The 19,165-nt window shown below is 42.4% G+C and overlaps 1 protein-coding gene across 1 annotated transcript in view; it reads right to left on the bottom strand.

Moving 5' to 3' along the window:
- The window catches only part of ANO2 (anoctamin 2), a 169,675-nt gene that overhangs the window by 10,079 nt on the left and 140,431 nt on the right, over nucleotides 1-19,165 (bottom strand). The window contains exons 22-24 of the mRNA XM_069952744.1: nucleotides 3,863-4,015; nucleotides 2,165-2,217; nucleotides 1,559-1,740 (exon numbers count right to left, since the gene is read on the bottom strand). Coding sequence (XP_069808845.1) covers nucleotides 1,559-1,740; nucleotides 2,165-2,217; nucleotides 3,863-4,015 — 388 coding nt within the window. The remainder of the gene's footprint in view (nucleotides 1-1,558; nucleotides 1,741-2,164; nucleotides 2,218-3,862; nucleotides 4,016-19,165) is intronic.

Raw genomic sequence — 19,165 nt, 5'->3', positions numbered from 1 at the left:
ATCGCGCTTGGTAATTTCAATGATACAAATCTAAACACTGTTACTTTTTAATGGTTCGTTTTCAGTCTTTCCCGTACCACAAACAGGTCTAGCTCTCATGTACATCCCGCTTCGGTCCACAGAAAATTACTGTTAACATGGTATTAATGGAGAGGAACGTCAAAATAAAATGTTCTCGACATCAAGAGGTGACTCTGAGCCATAGTTTGTCGACAGATGGTTTTAATAGTGTGTCTTATTTGCCTTATCCTGGAGGGATTGACTCACGAGTATTATTGTGTTGCTACTTTAATTATCGTAGGTGTAGAAGACTGGTCACGTGTCTTGCAGAAAACAGGCGGTGCCCCCCTGGAACAATTTAGGCTTGGAGTTAATTATAGAAGTCTATGCAAAAACCCATCACTGCAAACCTAATTATAATTACAGTCCTGTCAGCCACACACTGTCCGATCTGGAGTCACTTGAAAGCCTATAAAAAGGATTAGGTAACAAATGCTTTAGGGTTTGTTTTCTTCTATTTCCATTGTAGCTGCAAGTTAGGAGAAGATGAACGACCCTATAAATTAGTCATGGTCTGTTAACGTGCGGAAAAATACGAAGTGTATTTCTGGTGCGGAAATTGGAGTCTAAGGGTCCTATTACATGGGCCGACTACGGCCGATCATTTTAGTGAAAGAGAGCCGATCTGCTAGATCTATTAGAAGGCCTGATAATCGGGCGGTAAGGGCACCATGGACATTGTTAGCGTTGATGGTTGTTTCTATTACACAGAGCGATAATCGGCCAAATTGGCCCGATTCAGCTCAGTGTACTAGGGTCCTAAAGGTCCCCATACATGGGGCTCTCCCAAGCGACCATCAACAGATGATGTCAATGGTGATAGTGGTCGGACATGATGGAAAATCACTGTCCAACTCCTTTGTTCACCTCCCCTGCCCATAGAGAATACACGAACACATAGCCGAGCCGAACGTTCCTCTGTATAGGTAGGATGGACAGCAAGTGAAATAGATAACTGATGGCTGAACGATCATTTGGTTGTCAGTTATTTAAGGTCCATGAGGACCTTAACGCACTGATATTCGCTATGGATTTTCCACTGATTTGTAGTTTTCAGGGCTTTGAATAAGGGTAAACCATATTGCCATTTAATGGGGTAATCACAGGCAGAATATATGGAATAAGTAGCATTGATAGATGATTAAATTAATTCTTTACTTACTGAATTAACTCCAAATTTTCCCCCAAAATTTCAAAAACATTAAGGCTCATTTTAGACAAATTGCAGGAGCAGGGACTCCAGTCAAAGGTGGGAGTCCCTGCTCCTGTACACTGGGCAGTGAAAAATATACTGTGTGCTTTGCTGATCAGTTAAAATATGCTGAGAGTCCGGCATAGAATATGTGAGGTACTGTACTATTCTTAGTGAATGTGAATGACCTAAAATTAGGAAGAAATATATATGATTTTAATTTACGATAACAGAGTTCATTATTTTAGCTGCCATCTTCAGTTTTAGGAACAAATAATGAAACGGTTGACTCTCAATTAACATTACCTGCAGAATACAACATTTTGGGCAAACTGTGAGTTTTCAGGTTGGGTCCCAGGTTTCAAGTGACTGACATTGAAGTATGAGAGGGTGTGATTGATAAAGCCATGCATGGTCCCATTTTGACTGTACATATACTGATACACAAGGCGTGGGATGAAGTCTGATGTAACAGATATGACAAATGCCTGGAGACAAAGAAACAATGAAGACAGTTATTCATTCTCGTAGAGTCTACCTTACAGATACTAGATACACCATAACGGAAGAAGGTGGAAATGGGTGACCTTGATTCATTTTATTCATTTTTCCTTATTTTATTCCATATCCGTATTGACATAGATAAAAGTATTTGAGATGAGCCCAGAGCCCCTTTAACATACATGACTATTTACATGAAAATAACAAACACATACGCATGATAGTTAAGACTCATAGAACATTCAGTGTTAGCAGTCACACCTATTATGTATAATTGTCTCCAAATCCACTTATCAGAAACTAAAAGTACATTCAAGGGAGTGAGAGACACAAGAAAAATGGAAAATAAATGATTGCACCCAACCCAACAATCACACAGTGTTATGCCAAAACCAGCAGGAAACCACTTACATTGATAATGACAGAAAATTTGCCAATTCCGCTTAAAATATTGTACCAAATTCCTGAAAAAAATTGAAATATATTGTTAGTCCAGTTATAATATAAAAAATGTTTCCCTTTTGAACAAAATTTGCTAGTCAGGTTGCAACTAGTCATGTTGCTACACACGGGAAGTATGGTTATACTGTGTTCTTGAATGTTCCAGTGGCACTGTACTATGGAGTGCCGCCATCTGGTGCTTTACATAATGCCATATATCAAATATATTCTTCCCTAGCGGCATTGTTATATACAGTAGTTCCATATTTTGGTGTCTGATGGAGCATTTTTGGAGGCAATATGGCACAGTAGGGGCCTATTTATTATATGATCGTATTTGATTTACTGATAAGTGGACTTTTTTCAGTCTATTTTGTTATTTTACCCATATGTCATGTCATCAAGCTGGACAGCAATACTAGCTAACACTTTACAGCAATGTAACTCGTTGACCTGTATGTTGTTCTTGGACATGGATGGTTTGACTTCCTCAACCATTAAGTGTATTGACCCTTAAAATGGATCCTTTGCAAGATAATAACCTTAACATTTGATTTCGTAAACTAAAAAAAAATGTGGGAAGAAAGGAGAAGAAGAGGCAGAATGGGGACAAATGTAGTGCAGAAGGAAATTAAAGGGAAGGGGAAAAGGACAATAGAAAATTTGGTGAGGAAGGAGAGGAAGAAAAAAAAGATGGAGATCAGGCAAAGAGAAAATATAGAAGATGAAGACCAAAAGAAAAGTATAAAAAACAATAAAACTAAAAGAAGGAGAAAGTAAAGAAGAAAAGGCAGAATAGCAACAAAGGTAGTGCAGAAGGAAAGAAAAAATATGGAAGGGAAAAAGAACATTAGAAAATTATAAGAGGAAGCAGAGCAACAAAAAAGATGGAAAAATATAGAAAAAAGATGGAGAACAAGTAAAGAGAAAATACAGAAAATGGAGAAAAGAAGGGAAAAATAAAGAAAAAAAAGGTGAAGGGAAAGAAAAGGAGAAGAAGAAAGGAGAAACAAAGAAGTAGAAAAATCATAAAAAGAACATTAAGGAGGTGGAGATAAAAGATATAACAAGACATAAAATGAGAGAAAATGAGAAAAAGGAAAGGAAAAAGAAGGAGAAGAAAAGTAGAAGAAATTACTAGAGATGAAAAAGAGGATCGAAAACAATTATAAAAAGAAAGGGACGAAGAAAAAGAACAGAAGAGAAGGAGAGATGAAAAAGAAGAAAGAAAAAGAAGAGACGGAAAATAAAATCGAAGAAGAGAGTAATGGCAAAGAAAAGGGAGAAGAAAAAGATGGAGAAGGAGGAAAGAAAAACAAGGAAAAAAAAGCCAAAAAAGGGAAAGAAGAAAAAAAAAAAGGCGATAAATAACAGTAGACACACCACTCGTTTTAAATAAATGTATTAAAGATGAGCAAACCTTGAGCAGTACATCAGTATTTACATTTACTGAATAGTTGACAATAAATAGATCCCATCACATGACCTGGAAACCATAATTTTTCTGGTAGTAAACAAAGTTCCTGAGATACTCACCGAGGACACATATGGTTTATTCACAGCTAATCGCTGGCCCTTCTACATGGGCCAATTATCAGAAAATATCATTCATTGAGCCAATAATCGTCCCTTTATATCCTAAATAGCATAATAACACAGTTAATATACCTATATCTTTAGCTCGGACTGCATCCGGTCTTCTTAACTCTGCCACAAACTTTCTGGCGTCAAGTCTTACTTCAATGATGTTGTTGAGCAGCGCGAAGAGAGGAGCCAAAGGAAAGGAGGCCACAAACAGCGTAACAAACCCGAACTGGATTACTGAAAGGAACCAAAAGAGATACAGAATATTTACACAGTCCAAACGTGTATGAAGAGTATACGGGAAAGCAACTGTTCATGATACATCGAGAGACCAGACTAGTTAGTAAATTATATATTGTGAGTTCTCAGCATTCATTGTTATGTTCTACAAAGAAGGATCAACAGAAGTGCTTATCCTAGAGATACTTGACTGTGTAGTCTGGAGTGTCCACTTTGTCTGCAGTCTGTGTTGCTGCGGGGGGACACTGGACACTGGAGAAGGGGGGCATCGAGGGAGCGTGGACAGGTAAGTATAGATGAGCGTACTTTGGGGCCTTCACAATGTTTTAGCTGTTTTAGCGTGGTGTGTTTCAGGTTTGATTTGGACAAACCTGAACTTTACCTCAAAGTTTGTTGAACCTGCCGAACCAAACTTTTGAAATGTTCGCTCATCTCTAGAACCAATGTTTTAATATAAAAATGTAATGATAACTTCTTCCTATAACAGCAGTCTAGCTGTGTAGTCTGGAGCACCCCCTTTAACAGCAGTCTGGCTGTGTAGTACAGTGATGGCTAACCTTGACACTCCAGCTGTTGCAAAACTACAATTCTCATCATGCCTGAACAACCAAAGATATGGCTTTGGCTGCCCAGGCATGATGGGAGTTGTACTTTTGCAACAGCTGGAGTGTCAAGGTTAGCCATCACTGGTGTAGTATGAAACGCCCTCTGTAACAGCAGTCTCGCTGTGTAGTCTGGACCTCCCCCTATAACAGCAGTCTGACTATGTAGTCTGGACCTCCCCCTATAACAGGAGTCTGGCTGTGTAGTCTGGACCTCCCCCTATAACAGCAGTCTGACTGTGTAGTCTGGACCTCCCCCTATAACAGCAGTCTGACTGTGTAGTCTGGACCTCCCCCTATAACAGGAGTCTGGCTGTGTAGTCTGCACCTCCCCCTATAACAGCAGTCTGACTGTGTAGTCTGGACCTCCCCCTATAACAGGAGTCTGGCTGTGTAGCCTTGACCTCCCCTTTTAACAGAAGTCTGGCTGTGTAGTCTAGAATGCCCCCTATAACAGCAGTCTGTCTGTGTAGTCTGGACCTCCCCCTATAACAGCAGTCAGGCTATGTAGTCTGGACCTACCACTATAACAGCAGTAAGGCTGGGTAGTCTGGACCTACCACTATAACAGCAGTCAGGCTGGGTAGTCTGGACCTACCAATATAACAGCAGTCTGGCTGTATAGTCTCGACCTTCCCCTATAACAGCAGTAGTCTGGACCTTTCACTATAACAGCAGTCTGACTGTGTAGTCTTAACCCCTACTATAACAGCAGTCTTGCTGTGTAGTCTGGATCTCCCCCTATAACAGCAGTCTAGTTGTATAGTTGTTAGCGCCCCCTACAACAATAGTCTGGCTATATGGCATACTTCATACTGTGGTTCGCTAAGCTATGCCTTATAGACTTGCATGATTTAAAAAGGAAAGAAACCCGTTGTGAGACAAGACTTATGAACAGATACATAACAACCTTACAACTGATATGAAATCTGAAAAAGAGAAAAGAATTCTTGGCATGACCTTCTAGCAAACGTCAGTAAATCATTTTGGCACAAAAGTCGGGACATGTGAGATCAAATGTAATGTGGCACCAACAGTCTTGGCTGGCAGACACTGAGGAATTTTCTACATAAGGCAGTGCACTTGCGAGTGTTATGCAAACCACTTCTCTTAACTTTGGGTTAACAACAGTGTTTTCCTAATCTGGCATCTTGCTAGCCGCACACATATACACATAGAGGCGTCCTATGTGATTGTTTCATGCACTTATTAAGGCTCAGTTTGAGAGCTCAGGATGTTGGCATGGCTTCATTGTGCCAGGGGCAGCACTTGACAAGTTCACAGTCTCAACAGAACAAAGGCGAATGGGTTTCAAGAATGAGTTCTATATTCTACAACTGCCAAGGTTGAGTTACGGTTTTAGGTTTTACATATTTTACGGTATTCTACAGTGAGTCACGGTTATTTGCTTATCGCCTTGACTCGGTCGCCTTTAATTCGTCTTGAGTCTTAGTCAAAAAGCTTAATAAGAAAAAGTTTAGTCAAAAAGTTTAAAAAGAGGTCAACCATTGACAAACAATAACAACAACACTGTTATCGGGCTGTTCTGCTGTTCCCAATTTGCTAGTACATGTGCATTGTTGGCATGGGCTACACGGCAACTTTGGGCGTGCAATGACGTGCAACACTGAAAGTTATGTGTTGCACCCTTAGAGATACATCAAGCTATGATGTGCTCCAAAGGGACTAGTAAAACTAATATACATACTATTAAAAATTTGGCATTACCGTCAATAGCTTAAACACATATAAATTAAAGCCCTGTAAAGCCATTGCCACGTAGACTGACACAAACTCTATGTGGGTTTCTAACTCTGAGTTAGAAAAAAAGAGTCAGGCTCCATAGAGCTCCATTATAAGTGGACCATGCTGCAGTGGCCTTCTTCCGACTCATTTTCACAGTTAGTACAGGTGTGAACAGATGCGATCAAAACTTTTGACATGTCTCTATGACATGTCCAAAGTTTTTTGTAACAACAGTGACATTATAAAACCCAATATGCAGAGTTTAGGGTCACAAGATACATTAATAGCGTGGGTACAAAAAATAACATGAAGGATGACAGACCATTATACATTCAGGTGTGAGCACAGCCCAAGCGTATGAAGAAGTTCGGCAAGTGCTTAAGGAGCCAATTTATTTTTTATGTAAATCTATTGGCGAATTGCTGATAATGATGGTGCCCATTCTACTATTGGGCATTGAATTCACAGAAACATGAACCACTGTAACTCCCTGAGATAGTGGATCCACTGAACCAGTGGTATAAGCCATATCAGGGATTGGAGTCTAAAGGGCCACTGGTCTGGCGCCACTTCTTCGCGAAGGCGGCCGAAGTGTAGTGTAGTACAGAACCGTGAGATGGACTCGAAGTTGGGGACTGGCACACAGGTCAGGACAGGCGGCAGGCAGCAAAGTCAACAAATAGAGGTGCAAAGAGAACTGGAATCCTGACAGGAAAACTTCAGGGATCACCTTCTCAATAGGCTAGGGAGACTAAAAATTCAGCAAGGAAGACAGGAAGAAGCTGGTGTAATATAGGGTCCGCGTCAAGCAATTAACTGGAGCCCTTAAATTTTACAGAGACAACGTACGCACGCATGCCCTAGGAGGTGGGGAAGCACGTGCCGGCCAGGAGTGGCAGTGAAAGGAACATGAGGAAGTAAATGGAGCAGCTGGGGACCAGACCTGTGAGTGCACCCGCGCCCCAACACACGGGACACAGTGGCATTAGCAAATAGAGGAGTGGGAGAGCCAGAATAATGGCAACGACCCGTCGTGTCAACCATATTTTCTAGACTGTTAACATCTTCCCAAGCCAAGAACTCTCTCTGCGAGATCCATAAGTTAGAAGGTTGTCATGATGGGACAACTACTGCCAGTTGACTTTGTCGGTGGCTTATGTTTCTCGATGTCATCCATCTGTGGACAGTCTAGAGACACTAATCCACATTAGACAGTTGGCAGGTCCTGACACAATCGTCAATTTTTTTGTAGCGAATGTAGTATGTCAGTTGAAAAAGGCTATGGCCGAAACATGGCTCTTATCTCCAGTTCAGGTGCGGTTTGCAACTAAGCTCCAATCACTTCAACCACAACCCAACTTGAGACAAGAGTGGTGCTGTCTCTAACCCCTTTAAATGGGAATCCACCATACTGACCAATTATAATTGGTGCAAATTAAATGTTTCTTATGATTGTTTCCTTAAAAGTGTTAGGATTAAGTAGGACTCCCTCAACACATCAGGTACATGCTACAGGTGGCACCTTGTTATATTACGCATCTTCATTCCCTTTATAGGGAACCTGTCAGCAGAGTTTTTGGCTATTAAACCACGGCATGCTACTCTGGTGCTTGTAAATAATTTTGTAGCCATGCTCCTGTTGAAAGTGCTTGTTTTACTAGTAAGGAATAAAAAAGATGTTATAAAACTAGCGCGTAACAGTCATCAAGTCGGTGGATTTGTGGTGTCTAGTAACGGTATGTAAAGGCAGTGCTACGTGTGTCGAGTGGAACGTTCCTTTAGAGTACAGTAATTGCTCTATGAAACTTTGTCTAGTGGAACAAAAAGTTGCATATTTTTTTTTGTTTAGAAAAAAATACAATTATACAGCTGTTGTCAAGTTCAATGTTGCATTCTACATTTTATTCCTACTCATCACTATGAGAACGCAGCTTAGTATACATACACATACTAGTTTCTTACCTGCAGGAAAATAGTTTGTATCTAGTATCTTAAAATCTAAAAACAGCAAAAAAGTACAAGGAGATGACCTATCCCCCATTAGCTCTCTGCCCCCAGGCACTGGACCAGTGAACCACTATGGCTCGTATGACATGTCCTTACATTGTGACTCACCCTGTAAACACCTCAGCTATTCTGTTCTGGACAGGGCCAGTTGAGCCTCTTGAGTGCATGTATGTCACGAAAGAGACCAGGAATTCACTTGTAATGTGCCTAGAGCAGACATACTTTACAGCTATTAATGGAGCATGTTACAATTTCTGTAAATAAGCACCATGTATAGTTCATAGGTAGTGTTAAAGGAGAAGTCCGGCTGGGAAGTAAAAAGAATCACCACAGGCAGGGGGTGGGGGAAATAAAAAAAGAAGTTAAAGTCACCTGTCCCAGTGCCCACGCAGAACTGTGTCCGGCTCCTGGACCTGCCAGCTGTCTTCTGAGCTCCCCACTGGGTACGTCACGACCCGGCTGATGGATGGCCTGCTCAGTCAGCCAGTGACACCACTGCAGTCACTGATTGGCTGAACGGACTAAATCCAACCCGCCTGTGACGGGGAACCCAGGTTGTGATGCACCCAGAACTGTCGTGACGTACCCAGAATGCAGTAGAATATGACAGCCAGCGGGGTCCAGGAGCTTCATAATGCGGTGTAGTGCGGGCACTGGCAGTCGTAAACTAGTTGTCTTTTTTATTCTCCCCCCACCCCCTTCCCGTAATAATTTTTTTACCCTCCCACCAAATCCAGATTTTTCCTTTAATAATCCTGTAGTATTTTGTGTAACATGTAGAACATTCTAAAATAGGCAGAGCTTGAAAACTGAAAAAATTGTAACTTGTTTTGGACAGGTAAGCAATGGCTCAAAAATTAGCAAATAGTTTGCAGGCGTAAAAAATGCAATATTTGCACTCTTATGGAAAAGGCTTTCTGAGGCTACTTTTGGGTAGTGTACCATCATCCAGACACAGGAGGTACCTTCATTACACAACTCTCTGTCTCTGGTTGGACCATTGCTTTTAGAAGAAAAAAAGATGGTGTCATGGTGCCCATTGGTGCCCACGGTGTCCAGCCATTTTAGTGGTGTTGGGAAAGAGAAACCCAGACTTCTATGGACTGGAAACAAATTGTCTTTAGCAATTAATCCAGGCTCTGTTTGGGACGTGTTGGAGTATGGAGGCCTTATGGTAAGCGCTTTAATTCTGCTTTGGCTGTGGAGTGAAACACTGGCCCCACTGGTGTGATGATCTGGGGAGCCATTACTTATGACAGTTGGTCACCCCCTAGTAGCGATACGAGGAACACTAACTGCTCAGTGATATGTACAGAACATCCTATAGCCATATGTCTTTTCTCTTATGGCTCCAGATTCCGAAAAATGGCCGCTCACACACGCAGCAAGGGTTTCCTCTAGATCGTAACACTCCCTTGTCCTGGCTGGTCACCAGATTTATTGCCAATCAAGCATTTATGATGAACCAGCTTTGGCAACCTAGTGTGTGGGATTTATAGGACTAGCTGTAACATCTGTGGGTCAATGTGCTGCAGGATGCCATGCAGAACCTGTATCCCCCATGCCTAACCATATTTCATCCTGTATCCAACCTAGAGACACCCAAACGTATCTCAACTTGTATCCAGACTAGAGGCACCCAGTCGTCTCTTATCTTGTATCCAGACTAGAGATGCCCAACCATATCTCATCTTGTATCCAGACTAGAGCCGTATCTAACCTTGTATCCAGATAAGAGCCGCCCAACCATATCTTATCTTGTATCCAGACTAGAGGTGCCCAACTGTATCTCATCTTGTATCCAGGCTAGAATTGGCCCAACAGGGTACTAGAGTCTTTGTTTTTCCAATAAACTTATCCTTTCGCTCTAATTCTTTAATCACTGTGCTTGGAGAATTTATCAGTCTACAATTGAGGAAGATTTGGTGGTAAAAGCCCTAGTTGAGTTAAGGCACTCCCTGAGTTACAGTGGAAGTACCTACATGGGTTTGGATTGTTGAGAGCTTTGTCCATGAAAGTCGGAAGTAAGCTCACCTGATAAAAGGTCACCAGGTCTTCTTGGGTCACATGCGTTCTTTATGATTAAGAATTTCCTGATCTATTCAGCTTTGAGTTGTTAGGAAACACATATTCTCACATATTCTATTAGAAGTTTTTTTGCGGTCGAGTTGACACAAAAGGCAGAAAAGGGGCAAAGAAAACACCCAAGAAATTTATGAAATGAACCTAAAAAATTGCAACCATTTTAATCATACCTTGGGTGCAGTTCACATTCACACACAATGACTCAAAGTGGAATAACTCCTAGCCATCTTAATAAATATTTAATTAGTATTTTCCCATCCTTGACAATCGCTGAGTGACATCTCAGCCTCTCCCATAAGACATGCTGCCCTCTGGGCTAAAATTTCAGGCTCGTTCAACCACTTGTGGAATTGACATGCTCACTTACACGTAATAACATACAAAGAATTGGAGAGAGTGCAGGACTATACAACACCATGTCTAGTCTGATTGGATCCTATTAGCTATGAATATGCTTAGTATTTGAGACTGTAAGGGTATTGAAGCCCAAATTGTTTGTTTTTTTTGTTCTACAGTAAATACTACATATGTTGTGTTTCTTTCAATGCTTAAAATTCTGTGTCTCCTTCTGTCCTCTAGACAGGCCATCAGAATTAGATTGGTGAGTTAAGTTCGATTCCAGGGCCCCCCAATGACCACATGTTTGAGGGGACTGCCGAAAACACAAAAGCACCCAAACCCTTTCAAAAAGTTTACTAGAGGGGGAAACTGGAGTCAGAACCCAACTCATCTAATATTCGGATTAAAAAATTTATACCCTGGCTTACAGTTTTAAGGATTCAAACACTGGTGGTGGACCGGCCTGCCCCCAGTACGAGGAAACACCCTCCCCTCTGTGAGAATGGCATCGGGGCAGGGAAGTCGATGCCATGGTCCTTTTTTTGAACCATGGCCTGGTTCCCGCACACGGCACCGGTCTATTACCAAGCACTGGCCCAGGCTGAGGCACTGGCGATGAGCCCCCCGTGCCAGTGCTGTTCTTACAGAGGAAAGGGGTTCCCTTCCACTGATGGTACATTCGCTTTAAAGGGTACCTCTATGTTAGGGCTCATCCACACGGGTCCCCTAGCTGAAGACCATCCGCCACCCTGCATGGATCCCCCACTGGCAGCAGAGATGACAGGAGAGCATGATGTGCTGTCCTGTCATGCTCACTGGAAGTGGCCTACGAAATCAGCATACTCCCTCCTGGACACTTCTGGTGACCATGAAGCTGGTCATTGTGGGGGAGAAGGTGAGTAGCAGATGCGATGACAGGAGAGCACATCATGCTCTGCTGTCATCTCTGCTGCCGGGCGGCGGGGGTGGTCCGTGCCACGATCCGCATTAGGACATGTCCTATTTTACGTGCTGCAGGACGTGGCTCTTATCTTGTGAATGGTCACATTCACTTCAATGGTCCTTAAAATTCGCTATTCACGACCACGGACAATTTTACGAAACTTGTAAATGCAGCCTTATTTTTCAGTAATGAATATTGTGCAGCACAGTATTTTCGGTGATATACATATGTTTTGAGTTTGGAATACAGTTTTGAGCACTGTTCTCCTTGTTCTCCGGCTTCAGTGGAACCTTAGGAGATGATCAACATCAGTGGATGAACAAGAAAACAGTCAATGGCTGAGTGCATCCTTTGTGGGACCAATGAAATCTATATTGGCCACACATTGCCGGCTACCCCATAGATCAAGCTGTGGAAAGGCTTTATAAATGGTTGTTGATCACAGGGATCAGCACTCGTCATCTGGAGACCATCAGCCTATATAAAAGGGCTCTAATGGTCCTTTTACATTAACAGATCTTCGGACGTCTATTTACAAAGGGAGATGTGCCACGGCATGAAAGATGCAATCAGCCAACAATCAGCTCGGCTGATCGCTGACACATTTACGTAAGCCAATTATCAGCCAAAGGAACATTTCTAGCAACACTTCTTGCCGATAAATGGCCAGTGTAAAAGGGGTTTTACATTGATGCTAACTCCGATAGGTAGCGCCAGCGGACCAGCTCTTGGCGGAGATCTTTTACATACAATTGGCCAATCCAAAGGTCTAGTGGGGGTTAGCAACCCATATTTGGTAGTGGTGGTGGAGGTCAACCAATTTGAGAAGGAATACCAAATATTTTGGTGTAAAAAAATTTGAAAGTGAAAATTTGCTCTGGTGCTTGTTACTGTAGTCATTGTCTAGACACTGTCCTAGAGTAACCTCATACACCATCAACAAGGTAATTCCCCTATGGGAAAAATAAGAAAAATATCTAGACCAACCATTAATATCATATGAGGGGGCCTCCAATTAAAAGCTGGACAATTTTAGAAGAAAAAAACCCACACCAGAAGGGGCCATGGACTACTTCTTAGAATTAGAATTTGAGGTCTTTATTGTAACCAAAAGACCAAGTAAGGACTTGGGCAGAAGACCAAGAGCAGGTAATAGAAATAGTAAACACCACACCTTTATATATTGTATAGCAACGTTCATCTGCTTCCATCTCTACGGCATGATCCACCTAAGACCATATTAGTCATAACATTGTGTTCCCGCACAGTTGCTGTTGATACTTGTGTCATCACATAAATGTCCCGATGAAGGGTGAAGGTTGTAGCCTCCTCAAAGCTTTTCATCAGGAAATTTTGTTACTCTGTTAAAAAGCTATTTCAGACAAGAGACGCTGTTGATACTTTTCCTTTCTCTGTTGACTCATCGGATTCAAAGGAGTCATCCATCAATGTCGCTGTCAGTCGACACGGAGAAAGAAAACCACATTCTGTTCTGCCAGACTTTTAAGAACTTGGGGCAACCCGTACAACCTAGGCACTTACCTAAAATAACAAGATCACTTAACAAGTAAAGAAAAATATTTGCCATTGCTTATTAACAGGGAGGGTTTACTATGCGGAATATTTCATAGATCGACGTAGGGACGATGAAGAATCCATTAGTAGAGGGTGGATTGTGACGAGAGCTCGACAACGGTGGTTGCAATTGGAATTGATTTGTGTCTACTTGGTTCCTCAAGACCCACAACAATATAAGTCCTCAATTTGTAAGCCACCATTTGGAATAATGTATGGTCACAACGCAAAGAGACCATGTCTAAGAAGTCAAGATCTCAAGTCCTTCATAATGACTATGTCTTTAGGATAAATCAAAGATTGTAAACTACTGGGTACAACGGCACCTTCATTAGCGTCACATCTATAACTCTTCACTCTTTTGGGCCTCTTAACCACTTAACAAAGATAACACCAGTCGTACAAAAATCCAGCCCTGACTGGAGTAGAGGAGGGATTAGTGTCAACATGTTTATAGAATACATAGATTCTCTATAATAAGAAATCATCATATGTTGTGATAAAAAAGCCCAGTACTTGACAGATCTTCCCCTTATGCAATGTTGGACATACCTGTTGGAGCCTCTAGGCACAAAATACCCTCCGCAAGATTCTGCAGATGCAACACAGACAAGTCTAGCATTCCATGGATAGCTGAATTTTTACTAGAGATGGGCTATGTGCAGTATAACTACAGTAAGTATTTTTATAGTATAGACTTACATTGTATTGATAAGATTATCGAGATTACTTATTGCATCTGCCATTTACATACACATGGATCCCTCCTTCCTGTAAGGGGGAAGACTAATCTTTTGGAATTATGAAAAATAAAAACTATTACTATATCATTTTAGTAACATATTTGTTTTGTTCTATTGTTGTCATGTGTTGTGTATATGCTGTATGTATCGTAATGTATTGTTTACTGTGATCTACCCTGTTTGCATTTTTTTTTTATATTGTAATCCTATCTGTTACCACTAGATGTCTTTGTTAAAGAGATTATATATAAAAGCTGCTAGCAGGAAGTGAGGCAGTGTGGGACTGAAGCCAAATGAAAGAAGGAGGCTCCCTGTTAAGGTCCCCATACACCTTCAATAACTTGTTCAGCCATCAGTTATCTCCCCTGTCTGATGACCGTTCTCCCTATACTAGGGAACGTTGAACGCGGTTATGTGTTCCTGTGAAGAGGGGTAAGTAGCAGCTTATCCCAGGACAAATCACATCCGAGCCCTATTACCACAGACATCATCTGTCACTGGTCATTCAGGAGAGACCCATACACCTTTTACTGATGGGCAACAAATGTAAAAAGGTGTAATAAGACCTTTAGTGAGACTAAAAGAGGTTTAAGCCACTATTACACGGGGGGATGAGTGGGAGCAAGTGATCGCCATCCTGTCGGGTTAGCACTCGCTTATTCTTTGTTCCCTGCCCGCTGCTAGTGCTATTACGTATGCTGACGCATGGGGGGCGTGATGAGCTGCGGGAGGGACTATCTGGATGATCTTTAGATCACCAGGGGGCCCATAGGAGATAACGGAGGTCTGCTGCCACTTCTCCTATTACACGGAGCTAGCCGTTAGTCTTTAAACATCTTGAAAGACAACGATGAGCCGACGTCATGCAAGTTGATTGATCGTTGTCGTACCCGCAGGTCTGTTCAAAACAAAGAAGTCGGGGGTCCAATACGGAGATTGGCGGGGAAAGTGGACAACCACTTTAAAGGCTATCTGCTATGACCATCCTAATATAGAAGAGTAGAATCAGCCCTATATAATCTTACATTTCGTATGTATTCATAACCCTCCAATGATGGCTGCCATTACTCTTCTTACTATCCACCATGTCGCGTTAAAGCCTTTTAAGCCTAAAACAAAGTAAAACTTTGTTCAAAAAACAATCTCTCTATTATTCCGGTTAATACTTTAATTGCAGTTTAATATAAAATACTGCGGTATGACGGGGTCGATGAAAGGATCTTTTGTAGTTCACGACACAAATCTTTGTGGGTAACTTTTGCAATGTGACTAATTACTTTATAATAGCGTGAAATGTATAAAGATGGAGTCTTATTGCGTGAGCCCTTTCACCGCTTATCATAAAACTTTCACTGCATGTTCTCCACGATGCAGGAGTGCTATATAAACCACTCTAGCTCTGTTCTAGAGTCATTTGCTTTAAAAGGAAAAAAAACTGAAGCTGCCAGGCCAAAATATGTAACAGGGCCCCCACCTATCATGTGTTATTTACACACACATGGAACGTTCTTGTCTGGCTGATAGACCTATGGATCCTCTCAGACACTAGCCTCCAATTGCCAACTCTGCAACTACTATCGTTGAACTCCTCTGAACACTTTCCAGTACAATGGCCATCTGTGCCATTGTTCCTGGTCCTTCCACTGAGGTCAGGGTTATGTTGATCTTGAGATGGCACTATCCAATGAAGGGTAGAGATAAGTGAACCTCGAGTGTGCTCGTGTTTGTCCGAAGCCAAATGTGTGGCATTTGATTACTGACTAAAGAAGTTGGATGCAGCTCTAAGGCTGTTTGGAAAACAGATATAGCCATAGGCTTCAGCCACCTAATTCAGACTACATCCACCTTCTTCAGCCACCGGTAGTCTGAAGACAGGTGAAGCAATCATCCACAGTGATAGAAAAAGGTTTGTCACGTTGAAGCAGCAAGCCACGATGGTGGAAATAGGACCACGTGATACTGTTTATTAAAGGGGTTATCCGGTGTTGCAAAAACATTGCCACTTTATTTCAGAGCCAACACGACTCTTGTCTCCAGCTCAGTTGTTGTTTGCAATTAAGCTCCATTCACTTTAATGGAACTGAGCAGCAAAACCCCGCCCAAGCTGGACACAAGAGTGGGCCTGTCTCTGGAAGAAAGTGGCCATGTTTTTGTAGCGCTGGATAACCCCTTAAGGCTACAAACTCACTTGCCGGATCCGCAGTGAGTTCCTCGCTGCGTATTTGCAGCGAGACTCGCTGAGGATCCCGGCCCTATACTTTCAATGGCAGACAAACACGCAGCAGGGATGTACATTCCTGCTGTGAGTTTGTCTGCAGCCCGCCCCGTTAACCCCCCGGCCCCGGAGCTAATACTTTATCTGATCCCGGCCCCGTCTTCCTCCGGCTTGCTTTGGCGGCTCCTGGTGTCTTCACGTCTCGCTCGGCCAATCAGTGCGCTGCGGCGGGGCAGTGCACTGGTTGGCCGAGCGGGACGTGTCGGGAGCTGCTGAAGCAAGCTGGAGGAAGCCGGGGCCGGAATCAGGTAAAGTATCAGCTCTGGCGGCCGGGGGGTTAACGGGGCCTGCTGCGTGTTTGTCTGCCATTGAAAGTATAGGGTCTGGATCCGCAGCGAGTCTCACTGCAAATACGCAGCGAGGAACTCACTGCGGATCCGGCAAGTGGGTTTGTAGCCTTAATAAATATTATGTGGGGAAGAGTAAAGCAGTGATCCACACTGATAGAAAGGGCCAAATTAAGCTTCCATTGTAATGTGATAGCATTGGTGGAAGAAAAAAGAATTAGCGGCACTCACTAATTTCAATGCGGAAAAATATTTATTTTATTCCATTAACTGTGCTCAAGTAGAGAATACTGTATGCTGTGTGGGCAGGACAGCTGTTTCATAGGTAACTCGCTGCGTCTCGACGGCAGCTGTCCTCCCCACACAGCACACTGTATTCTCTACCTGAGCAACGTTAATGGAATAAATGAAATAAATTATTGAATTGAACCTGGTGAGTGCTTCTTTTTCTTTTTTCCTCCACGAATGTACAGTTACCAAGGATTCCTTTGACTTAAAAGTTGAGCACCACTGTAAGGACTTTAACCATTTATATTACTACCTGGACAATATCTATATTGTGTGGGTGGAAATGGAAGTCATTTCCTCTGTGTTGTATGATGATAAATATGATGTCACTTTAGAGTGAACCAGCGAACCCCAATGATGGACCACTTCGAGCTTCCATAGGCATGCCACTTAAGGTCCTATTAGACGGGTAGATGATGGCCCAATCAATAATGTAAACGATTTGCTAGATTGGCGCTAGTATACTGAGCCTTGTTGTTTAGCAAGGGCTGCAAGGACATCGTAAGCGATGTCCGTGAAGGCCTTGCCCTAAACTCTTTATACATTACCTCTCCATGCTCCTGGTCTTCTCCTGTCCTCTGCTTCCTCCCAGAAATGACTGCAGCTTCAGGGTGGCCTTACAGGCCGCTCAGCCAATCACTGTCCGGGACCACCGCAGCCAGTGATTGGCTGAGCGGCCTGTCAGCAAAGAATGGCCGCTCTGAAGCTGCAGCCGCGGCACCGCGGAGGAAGCAGGGCACAGGAGAAGACCAGGAGGGTAGAGAGGTAATGTATTCAATTATCCATAGCAGTGCATTGGTCTGCGGCCGTAAATTTTGGTGTCGGACCTAAAGACACGATCAGCCAATAATGGTTGTCATCAACTGATAATTGTCTCTAATTGTCTTCGGCGATAATTGGCCGAATCGGCCTGATTCGTCTGACTATCTCTTCATGAAAAAGGACCCTAAAACAGCAAAGTAATGAGAATAGTCCATGCTGGGCATCCATAGTCCGGTGATGTCTCGTAACATGATATCTCATCCTAGTTGGGTATGGCATGGCAGCCAGCCACAATAATACAAAAAAAAGGACTATGCTAAGCTTTTATCATCATGGGATACCTCTATTGATATGATGTCACTCCTCTGTGGAAGGTGAAGAGGTGGACCACAATGATGGCAATAGCCCTATACTGAGTTTCCATAATCATGTGTTCTCTATAGATGTGAGGTCACTTCCCAGATCAAAATGAGCACAAAAATACAATATACAGTCATTTCCATTTCGGGGCTGCTATTTTTGGCAGAGATAAAAAGACGTGCCCACATCCTCCGAATGCCTAAGAGAATTTTCAAAGTTTCACTGCTGACAAGCTCCAGTGAATCTACTATATGCTACAACCCTGGAAAGTGCACGTTCATCGCCGCTTATAAATAACGCTGACAAAAGCTCCATTATAAGCGACATGTGACCCCACCGTGCGAATACACCCTCCAGCTAATGAGAAGACAATGACACCCTGTAACGCTCACTGTTTTTGATTTTACACGGGGTACCAATACAATATACCCCCCCGAATGATGAAGGCTTACTCATAGGTCAAGTTGTGCTACTGCTGATGTCATCCAGCTAAATTCAGCTGCTGGTAATCCAAAAACAGCTATAAAATAAAAAATAATAAAAAATAAAAAAAAATCACTCAGCGTAATGGAGGCAAAATGTCAGCTCCGTGAATCATGCTGTTAATTAGGCAGAGTACAATACGTCCATGCACCATCGAAATGTCCTCTCAGACGTTGGTTTATGGATATCGAATAAAATAGGTACTAATATCCCGGAGGACGTGAAATATGTTCCTATTATTGCATGCTATCACATTTGGAAATTATTTTCTCTTTGCCGTCGCCTGACCCATAGATCACGTCGCTCCAAGATGGATGGTACCATTTATTGGAAATTATTATGGTAATATTTCTACTTAAATATACATTTTCGACACAGATTTATAATGTCTGCTGATGAAAAAAAAAAGTGCTCGCTCTTAGTATGTGTACTGTTTGGTGAAAGGATCTACAAGGAATTTTCAAAACTTCTTAAGAAAACAATGGGCACCACGTGCGAGTGCAGACAAGTATTTAAAATCTGGTTTGTTTTCATACATGAGTATCATTGTTACATAGACCATAGATAAATGGACAAAGTTTACCATTTGCATAATGGTTAAAAAAAACTGTGAAGTTATGGTATCTACTTATACTGTATAGCGCCACCTGGT

Source organism: Dendropsophus ebraccatus, chromosome 1 (genome assembly GCF_027789765.1).
Source record: "Dendropsophus ebraccatus isolate aDenEbr1 chromosome 1, aDenEbr1.pat, whole genome shotgun sequence".
Taxonomy (NCBI): domain Eukaryota; kingdom Metazoa; phylum Chordata; class Amphibia; order Anura; family Hylidae; genus Dendropsophus; species Dendropsophus ebraccatus.
This window is presented reverse-complemented; position numbering and strand designations above follow the sequence as displayed.